Source organism: Scardinius erythrophthalmus (genome assembly GCF_964197995.2).
Source record: "Scardinius erythrophthalmus genome assembly, chromosome: 13".
Lineage (NCBI taxonomy): Eukaryota > Metazoa > Chordata > Actinopteri > Cypriniformes > Leuciscidae > Scardinius > Scardinius erythrophthalmus.
Genome location: NC_138233.1, coordinates 7,509,784 through 7,521,169, shown reverse-complemented (window position 1 = coordinate 7,521,169; position 11,386 = coordinate 7,509,784). Strand labels below are relative to the sequence as shown.

Genomic DNA, 11,386 nt, shown 5'->3' with positions numbered 1-11,386 from the left:
GGCATGAGGAGGCTTGATCCGGTGCATTTCTCCATGCTCGTCATCGGGGTCTCCTTCGCCTGCTACGCCCCGAGTTTGGATTCGCTGCAGGACCAGGCTTACCGATCGGCCGTGGTGATCGAAGGCGAGGTGAGCTCGCTGCCCGAGAACGTCTCCGTGGAGCCCTACAGTGTGAATGTCAAGGTGCTGGACGTGTGGCCGGTGAACAGCGGCGGGCTGGAGCGCGAGCAGCTCGTCACCGTCGGGGAATTCGGCTCCGAGGCTCCTTGCGTGGCGGTGGAGAAGCACCACAGATATATCTTTTTCATGGACCCCACGGAGGAGCCTTTAGTATTCAAAGCGTCGTTTGCTCCTCTGGACAGCACCGAGAAGACCCTCAAGAAAGATGTGGAGAGCATATTGTGTGAAGACTGCGGTAAGTTTATTCACTGTGACTGTGACTGGTGGCAGATGGACGGGGCTCTTCATTGTTAACAGATAGAGCGGCACATTCACAATGATGCGTTTTGCTCTAGAGGAGAACGGGAAGATGGGTCGCTTGTGTGTTTGGGCGTCTCTGCAGTATTGTTCTAATCACCGTTAAAAACATTTAGGTGTACACCACCAGTACACACACACACACACGCACACGAGAGAGAGAGAGGGAAGCATTGACCACATCTGTGGCAAGCCGCTTATTCCTTTAAACCAATGAGAACTAATTAGTGACTAATACCTTTTTCAGTTTCACTCCTTCATTAGATGCTAAACAGAAGTGATTTTGTTTGCTTCATGCAAGTAACTTCCAATGTTACTATTGTTTTCTAAGAGGATCTGTGCTTTAGTGTTCACTTCCAAGTATGTATTCCAATTGTCGCTATACCCATTCTAGCTGTATACTGATAAAAAATACTACAGAAAAAAGGTAATTTCTTCATGAAAAAGTTAGTTCAGGCAAGTATTTTAAAAAGAGTAAATTCTATATTAGTACTCAATTCAAGCTTGTAGCAATTAAAGTGTAAATATCAATGTTGTAAAATTAAGTAAAACCTACTCAACTTTTCATGATGGGTGTTCCCATCATGCACTAGGGCTTGAATAATTAATAAGGTTGATTTTTTTCCAGTTTTATTATTGCTTTTGTTGTTAGGTTTAGTAACTTGCCATTTTATGACATCTGGAGTTCATTTTCTACTCAAAATGACACATTCATACTCAAAAACGATCCATCGAATGTTAACGTCATTGTGTATTGAGGTCTCTGTGTTTGGGTGGGTATGTTGGTATGGTGTCTATACCATATCTATTTTATTTTTTACTTAAATGTTACTTAGTAAAGCATACACTTTAAAAGCATGGTTAAATTCAGTGTTATATTGTTTTGAGTATAAAGTATTGCGAAGGAAACTTATTACTACCTATCAACCTTTTACTGGCCAAGTTAAAGTTACTTATTTTCTTTGTTAATTTTACTTAATTTAGGTAAGTGGAGTTTACGTAATTCCATGTGAAAATTTGCTTTAAAAATCTGCATGCAAAAACTTCAAGAAATAACTCTAAGAAAAAAAATAATGTTACTAGTTACAATTACTAGTTTATTGTCTTGTTACTTGTAATTGCATGTTTTACTTGTGATATATCGAGTCACTTTTAGAAATAATAGAAACATAAAAATCCATAATATTAGTTTAAAGGAATAAATGTTAAAGCGGTTTGCCACAACCATCAGATTGACATGCATTAAATTACCAATTATTCTGTACTCTCAGGCTACGAGTTCAATCAATATGAAGCAATGTACATGAATCTTCAGGCTAAGAGTCGCCCATGTTCATCTGAAACACGTGATTTCACAGAATGCAGCACGATGTGCCGTGATTCATGCAGGCTTCTAACCTTCCCAGAGATGTTGTAAGTTTACGTATGGTGAGAAGCATCAGACAGAAATCTGTGTGAAATAATGCGGATGGCAGCATATCAGTTAGCGTTTGGTTGGCATGGAGCACGAAACCACGTGATGGGAAATCTGCTGGATGTGGTTGGTTACGGGATTAGGTGGCAGAGGCAAGGCCCCTACAGAAAGGGATTCCCATTCAAATGCAGATAAGCTCTGGCTTCACACTTATGCCCTATTATAATCTGACATATTGGTGAATGTTTTATTTAACATGACTTCATTTATTGATGCTTTCTATTTACATTTTATGAATTAGAAATGAGCATCGACTCAGTGTGCTTTTAAGAACAGAGTGTGACTGAAGTAATAGTGCCGTTTTGATGCGGAGATATGATTTATTTCTTAAAATTGCTTGTAACTTGACTTGTAAATCAGTTCATGTGGTTGTTAAGCGACCTTCAGAGTAGGTGTGGTTGAAATGAAGCGTTTTGCATGGCACCTGATTGGTAGATTTGAGATATTAGCCTTGTGGTTTTACTTTTTCATTGTGATATCCACTCCAGTTGACACATATGCACAAATTATGACTTTTTTTTGTTGGAAGAACTCCATCGTCTAGAGACAGAGCCTTAAGTGTTCTCTCTCTCTTTAATTCATGTGTGTCTGTTCTTTTAGTCTAATGGCATATTATTAAATTAGTAATAATATTACACTAAAATGATATTACAAGGAATTTCTGTGTCTTCCTGTCCTGTTCTTTCCAGACAGCCCTGGGTGAGTTTTAGGAAACAGGCAAGAATCTCTTAAATAGAATATATAAGGCATTTGATATATCTGTGGATAAGAATAAATATGTAGATATAATAGCAGCGTTATTGGCATGATAGTTGTTAATGCACATTGTCCAATTACTGTTTGTGCTGCATTGGATTAGATTATTTGGGATATATTTGTTTGTTTATTAAATACTGTATAGAACAATTCTATATAAAACAATTGTGGATTTAACATCTAATGATAAAATGTATGTCGGATCAAGAATAATTTATGCCATTTTATATAATTTATTTGAAAGAATTACGGTATGTCGTTTTATGTCTGCCCTTGTATTGTTCAACTGGTTGATTCAATGTTGATATGGGATTTAGAAAGTAATAAGTACACTCTTAAAAATAAAGGCGATTTTTCACAGCGATTCCATAGAAGAACAATTTATGGAAACTTTCAGGGACCACATCCTAAAAGAACCATTTTTTCTTAATATGAAGAACCTTTTAATAATCTAAAGAACATTGTTTTTTTTTACTATAAAGAAGCTTTTGTAGTATGGAAAGATTCAATGGATGTTAAAGGTTCTTCAGTTTATTTTAAGAGTGTAATGCAATATTTTTAGGGAGAGTAATAGCTAATAACACTGTTGAAGATGCAATTAGTAATTCATTACTTTTTTAGAGTAACTTAACCAATGCTGGGTAAAATCAATGTAGACTGCATAAACATGTCAAATATTGTACATGCAAATATAAAAATATAAACAGGTTTGCATATTCAAATTTAAGCAGGTTTTAGGAATATCAGCTTAAAAATAAATACACATAAATCACCATGGTACTTATAGTTTATTAAAAATAATCAGATCTAAATATACAGTACAATATTTTTCAATATTATTTGGTATAGATCTTATTTATTTTTAGAATGATAATAGGCATATATATATATAAATATCAATTCTTTGCTGAGGAAATGATGCCCAAGCTGTTGAAATTGCCTCACTTTATGTGTCACTGTGCCGATATGAACGAGTTGACTCGTGAATGAATGGAAAATGGCTTTTGTTTGCTCTACAAAGTTTGGGGGAAGTAAAAGAGAGGACAGAAGTGTCAGGGAGCAAAAATGCAGAAATACTGTATGTGAGGTAGGACAGATGATTTCGAGAGGATTTACCCACTTAAAGCATCAGAGGGACTGATTCTGCTATTATGCTTTTTCGGATATTACCTTTCATGTAGAGTGTAATATAGCAGTTTGTGAATGTAAAAGGCCTGCGAAATTTCAAAGACCAAAGTACACGATAAATGAAGTTATTGTCTCCCTAAAGAAAGAACCGAATCTGAACTGCCTGAAAAGAGTCATCAGTAATTACAGTCTTGCTTTCTGCATGAACCTTACATAGTTTTTTTTTTTTAACCCTACAAATTTGCCTAATTCCAGCCTATGGTCTTCATTGGCTGCATGTGAACGTCTACATAGACCCTCAAACACTGTAGATGTAGCTGGAAGAGTTTGGTTCGTGACATGTTGAGAAAACACTGATGAGGACGATTAGCTCGAATTAATACAGTAAAACCAACGCCATTGTTACTGTTCGTATCACTCTGCGTAACGGGCTTTTGGTTTCCGATTTGCGCTGTATAGGTAGACCAATCACAACAGACTGGGCCATCTGACCAATCAGAGCAGGGGAAGCTCTCGGAAAGGAGGGGTTTAGAGAGACCTTGGCCGAACTGTTCCAGAGGTGATGCTGTGTAGTGTATATCATGGGGAAATGCATGTAAACCTAATGTAGGAAACTTAACAAAATTAGGAACCTTTACAGTAGAATAATTGGGAAATATTGGCATTTAGGGAAATAATCAGTGTAAAAGTGTCAGATTGACTGTTTGCTGTTTGTTCGAAATTAAATGAGAGCAGTCTTGATCCATGGAGACCGGTGTGCGCAGAAACACGCTCCAGCTCTGAGACTGAAAGACATGGCAGATGTAGAAACACAGAGACTACAGAGACAGACAGACAGGCTATGAGTGAACATCTAATCCAATGTGACTGAACTGAATGTGACTGATGAAAGTGGCCATACCTTGAACTCTGCAGCAGAAAGTGAGAGAGACACAGTCTGTGGTAGTTTGAATGTGCTTGCAAGAGAGGAACAGGATTGAGAAAGAGTGTGTGTATCTGTGTGTCAGTGGCGATGAGAGAAAGAGCGAGCAAGATATCTGGAGCTTGTATGAATTATGCAGGTTGCAGAGTGCAGAGTTTTAGCTGACCGTGTTCCTTTTTCTCTCATTTGCCTCTGATTTATATTTCACACTAACTTCGCCATGTGCTTTTTCAAACACACTGAGAACAGAAAGCCGAGAGCAGTTGAGCTGGCCTGTTCATGCCAGATAAAAAGCAGCCTGTATCAAAGGCGCTCAGATACGAAATGGGAAAATTTAATGAAGGCATTGATTGCGCGTTGTTTTAAAATTACATCGCAAACAGCGGCTCGTTTATACTCGCAACATTATTGCTTTTCCCTCACTGCAGTCTCTTAAACATTCCTACACAAGCCCTGAAGCCATGAAGACATGCAGAACATCAGAGGCGGCGTCACAGAAACAGCCCCACCTCCTGGTCAGATTATGGTAATGCTGGCAAATCTCCCACCGGGGGAGACCAGCCCGTACAGAGGAAGATGGTGCTTTTTAATCTGACGTGTATATAGTGTATGAAGCTGTATTAGAGGATCAATAGAGCTTCATAAGGAGCTTATAAAGACAGCGAATGTCCTTTAAGCTGCAGAAGGACAGTTGAAGTTTACCCAGTCACTGAATTATTGAACAGCACTTAGTTTATCTTCAGTCCCTTGACGCACACTCACAAACCTCCTCGGTAGTCTAGTGGATTCAGTTTGGTGCACGGGCGCTAACTTGCGACTACGCCAAAAAAAAAAATTCGTACTGGATGGAGGAAGGAAATGATATGTTGCGAAACTTGCAGAGACGGAGAGCGTGAGTAGGAGCTGTCCATGAGCTAGGAGCAGGAGCAACTTTTGCTAGGTATTCTAATTAATTATTTTGTCATTTTGCCTCCACGTCCCCCCGATTGCCCGCGAGCTTCTCCTCCTGTCCATACGGTAATCTCTCTACTGTGCGACAGAGAGTCGCGTGGTTATGACGCAATCGCTAGCCTATTTTTACAAAAACTGCTTCTACGTGGCCATAACGTAAGATACAAGGTAATGGAGCCTTTTATACATTTTCGTGTTTCTTTAGAAATAAATAATGGACAAATGGAGTCTTTAAACGCCTCAGATGTAAAGTTTTTCGCTGTCAAAGTGACGCCAAAATGAATGGGAGTCAATGGAATGCTAACAGCAGGTGATGGTCCGCTAATCAATGACGGCGCCCGGGGAAGCTTCAATATTTTATGAAACCCTGCCCCCCTGGTTGGCAGTAGCAAGTCCCACAGCAGTGTAGCAGGTCTATTCCAAGACCAAACATATCAACATTGTCATATCCATTACCAAGCCAAACACTCAGAGAGTTGTCACGACAGAAATGTGATTTCATTTGTATTTTGTACATCAATCTTTTGCTTTAACAAAAGAATGCAACTTTTAGTGTTGATAATACAATTTGCAATGAAAGTGTTTTAAAGGTGCAGTATGTAATATTGAGCTAGTGGTTGAAATGGGTACTGCAGACCAAATTCCAAATATTGGAGAGAGTTGTTTCCCCCGCCTCCTATGCCCCATGATGCTTTGCGTGAATTATGGGTGTAACTTCCGTTAAGCTGTAAACAATCAGTGAAAAGGTCAACTCATAAACACGAAATGTGTAAAAAAGTGTCACAATGAGATGACATTAATCTATTCACCCTCAAAGTCCATCAAACATTAGGAAATTTAAAAGTCAGGGTTTCCGCGGGGTCTTAAAAAGTCTTAAAAATTCTGAACTTTAAATTTAAGGCCTTAAAAAGTCTTAAAAACGGCCAGATTTTCATCCTAGGTCTTAAATTTCATTTAGTCAGGTCTTAAAAAGTGTTTACCCTCGTTCATTTCCAGACACGCTGGCCGCAGAAAGTTATTACTAAGTAGCAAAAAAGTATCGAGTTGTAGCCTACAAAGCGGAGCTCTAGCAGGGGTCTCCAACATGTCGCTCGTGGCTTGATATGAGCTAGCTCGCCAGAGGCCGTTCACATATCGCGTCTTTTATGCGCTCAAGTTTGTTCAAATGTAGGCGCGTGGCAAGCGCGCTCATAATTGAAGCGACGCGCTAATTTTTTTACCAGACGCAACGAGATGAAAAAAATCTAAACTGTTCAGAATGCCGCAAACGCACTGCAGGTCATGTGACAGGAACCAACCAATCACCACTTTCCATAACAACATTGAAAGCTCAGTCAACATGAAGGATGGGGGTGCACCCAAACACTACTAATAAATATAAGCTAATGTATAAATGTCAATAATTTATCTTTTTTGACTCTTTCTTTTTATAAAAAAATATTTAAAGGCTGAAATATGAGGTTTATCTTTGTATAAAACCTTTTTTGTCAAAACTTTATTTAAACTTGTACATGTTAGTAGATAACATGTTGCAAGACACTCTTTTAAAATCTGGCCATCATTTTTAATGGTATTTTAATGTTCACGTAAACAAAAAGTGCATATTGATGCTAATCAATTTGTTAATTGCTGTTTTTCGACATAAAACTTGTTGAATTGACTTCATTCTGTAGTATTACTACTTTTTGAACAGGATTCTGTGATAACCGTGATAATTTTGGTCACTTTAATCATCTCATCATTTCCTCTCTAGTTATGATCAACTAAAATCAACAATAATTGTGTTTTTACAGTATAATATGCAAAAGTACAATTTTCTATAACAAAAAAAATCTACCTCTCCCTCTCTGACACACACACATCAGATAATCCTAGATGGATAGAAAGATAGATAGATAGATACTTTAATGATCCCGAGGGAACTATCTATCTAACTTGGATAATGCGTCGTGTAGGTCTTAAATTTCTATCTTTAGGGTCTTAAAATGTCTTAAAAAGGTCTTAAATTTGACTTACTGAAACCTGCAGAAACCCTGAAAGTGTAAAAGCATCAACAAGGTATTTCAACAGACCAAATAACCCCAAAAGGGCGAGTCTTTCCACAGCAATAACGGATGGGTTAAATGTCACTAGTATCTGTATTATGTAACTTATGTTGCCTTAATTAAAAATGTTCATTAACTTCAGTATTACGTGATACTATTTCATTTTGTCAGATTATAAATTGCATTTACCAGTGAAAACAAACCTGGAAAGAGACGTGAGGATTTGAGGAGAATAACGAGAGATTCTTCGTGCATTCCAGTGAATTATTAATGGGATATATCGTAAATTAAATTCGGCAGAACAGACCACAAATGTGCAGTATATGTTGTCCTTTTTCATACTTTTACAGCGGATTGCAAAAGGAAAAAAGAAAATAATCATGAGGAAAAGAATACAGCTACTGAAAAGAGCTCTTGCCATAGATATTCTTTGTTATAACATGTCATGTTAAAATACCAAGTATAACGTTATTCTCATGATGTCTGAAAATAAATCATGAAGGAAAATTGACAGCTCATCCAGTCAAACTGACGGATCAGCTTTATTTGTAGGGCAACCGTATGATTTGAAATAATTCGTTTCAGCCTTTTTGAATGGAAGTTCCCCAAACCGGAAGTGCCACCCATAATTCAAAACACAGTAAGCTCATGAGGAATAGGGTGGATACGCTGTGTTTTCCGCCAACTGGCAACCAAAGGGTGTCGAAGTGCTATTGGGTAAATTGGCAGGGGGCGTGATCACACAGACCAAAACAAAAACAGACATTCCAACAGATTTTAAAGAAGAATGACGGGCTGTAGCAATGTTTTCAGAGAAAGAAGTATGTGAACTTAGCATGTTTCCTAAATCTCTGCAAACATATAATGGTATTTTTATGCTGTATACAGTAAAACAAAATACAGTACCTTTAAATTAGAAATTTTATTTGAAATTTTAAAAAAACACATTTACAAAAAAAAAAATGATTTTTTTTTTTGTATTTTGTACATCGCCCTTTTGCTTTAAAGGGATAGTTCACCCAAAAATGAATATTCCGTCATTAATTACTCACCCTCATGTCGTTCCAAACCCGAAAAATTTCGTTCATCTTCGGAACACATAAGATCTTCTTGATGAAATCTGAGAGCTTTCTGTCCCTCCATAGACAGCTACACAACTACCTGACGCTTGAAAAAGTTCATAAAGAGATCGTAAAGCTAATCCATATGAATTGAGCGGTTTAGGCCAAATTTTTATATGATGAACAGATTGAATTTTTGTTTTTTAGGCTTTTATTCACATTTAAACATTGATCCGTGAACATAAACGGAAGCTCAACCGAATCTGCTTGATGCGCAAGAACAAATAACCTCTTGTGAGAACCTCTTGTGGAAGCTCAAACGTGCTGTGTAACATGGGAATGAACCTCATTGGTTCTCGCACGTCAAGCGAACATTGATCTTCTATTTACCACAACTGATGTCAGTTGATCAATGTTTATATGTGAATAAAAGTCTAAATTCAATCTGTTCATCATATAAATCGAGTCTCTTCAGAAAATTTGGACTAAACCACCCAATTGATTTGGATTAGTTTTACGATCTCTTTATGAACTTTTTAAAGCGTCAAAGTGGTAGTTGTGTAACTATGGAGCGACTGAAAGCTCTCAGATTTCATTTAAAATAACTTCATTTGTGTTCTGAAGATGAATAAAAGTCTTACGGGTTTGGAACGACATGAGGGAGAGTAATTAATGACAGAATTTTCAATTTTGGGTGAACTAACCCTTTAAAGACACTGTGCAAATCTGTCTGTTTCTCTATCGGCCCAGCGTTCTCGTACTGTCATTCACACAGAGAGACTGAAATCAGATGAATCTGTCATGAGCTCAGCCCGAGCCCACATGAAATGGAAATATATATATATATATATATGTGTGTGTGTGTGTGTGTGTGTGTGTGTGTGTGTGTGTGTGTGTGTGTGTGTGTGTGTGTGTTTTATATAGCCAGCATGCTCCTGATATTACACATCTGTAGGAAAGCAGGAGGGGAGTTATTACTGAAAGAGAGAAAGGGAGTGCAAGAGATGCTATTGCGGAAAAACGAGTGGAACGAGATGGGAGAAGGTAAGCAAATGAGAGTGGTAGAAAGAGAAAAGCAGATGCACTGAAGGGGGAGGGGGGCTGCACACGAGAAAAAGAGAGGGAGGGAGAGTAAAAGAGAATAGCTTTCCCCTTTTCTGCTCTGCCTGCGAGCATCTCATCAACTATTCATCACTTACTGTGCCCATCTCTCTCTCTCTCTCTCTCTCTCTCTCTCTCTCTCTCTCTCTCTCTTGTTCAGCCCTCATTCACGCTATCCTCAGCTCTGAGAGATGTGTCAGGAATGTCTAATTGAAATGAACTGATAGAAACACATTGACTCAGGTAAGCAGGTCGACTCAGCCGAGCTCATTTCTAAGACAATCACACTAGGGCCTGTTTCACACACACGCTGCATATGCGACGTGTATTTTTGGTGCCGGCCATATTAACTAGGAATGGGTCAGGATGTTCAGCTAGTCAATTAGTGAGGTCTAGATTTTTTCTTATGTATTTTTAGCTTTGATATTTTTAGCACTTGTGCTTTAATAAGCTTGCTGTGCTTTATTTGTTAGGTAACACTGCAAAACCCTCATCCATGCCCCAACGTTAGCGTTTCATTTTTAGTTTTGTTTTTCAGTTAAAAATATTCCATATTCCGTTTTTTTATGCATTTTGTGATTCCTGTGTTCTGTTTAATCATATTGCATATCCTATACCACGTATGTTCTATATTAGGGGCCTATGATTTCTGCGATGTGGAAAACATGGACAGAATTGCAGAATATAGTTATAAAAATGGGGGGGGGGGGCGACCTTTAACCCACGGCAACAATGTAAAAGTAGCCCAATTCCGGTTTTCGGACTTGTATAAAACATGACAGACAAGTTAAACATGAAAAAAAAAAAGCAGTTTCGGATAAGATAAATTGGATTTTATAGGGCCCTACCACTTCTTTTGTTAACACTCCCTAAGAAACGCATCAGATCAGGGTTAGGTGGACCATAAACCAGGCTAACCATACAGGGCTTCCATTTTTCACGGGCAATTATTCAACTAGTCAATCAGGCAATCCACTAACTTGAAAATATATAGTTTTGCATATCCTTAATATAACTGGATGCACCGTTCATATGCAAACTTAAGTGCCGTGGCAACACAGAAGTGACTTTGAAAGTATATTTTTGGTGTGTATATCACACTTCACACAGAGAACATGTTAAAAAAGCACTGGTACCTATTTATCAACATGATATTTTGAAATATAGTTTATATATAGTATATTGTTAAAAACAAATAATTAAAAATAAGAACTAGTTTGTCGCTGTGCATGTTGGTCTCCTCTTGTGGGCGGTTGACTGACTGTAATAAACTGCAATGGTTACCAGATCTTTAGGCATTAGTTAGAGGTCTGATTGCTGTGGCGGTAACAGACCTCCCTACTCAAGGGGGCGATAGAGTTTCCTTCAGATGTCTGTGCTATGTTTTCCATGGAATTGACCCTTCGCAGGGAGTTTGATTGACAGTCGATCTGACCAATCCGCCGAATCCACCATTTTTGTCCGACAAAGC

At 38.1% G+C, this 11,386-nt stretch overlaps 1 protein-coding gene across 1 annotated transcript in view; it reads left to right on the top strand.

Annotated features, from left to right (window-relative positions):
* Window positions 1–11,386, top strand: part of nrg2b (neuregulin 2b) — a gene marked incomplete at its 5' end in the record, with an annotated part of 75,270 nt that continues 63,884 nt past the window's right edge. The window contains one exon of the mRNA XM_081382716.1: window positions 1–415. Coding sequence (XP_081238842.1) covers window positions 4–415 — 412 coding nt within the window. The remainder of the gene's footprint in view (window positions 416–11,386) is intronic.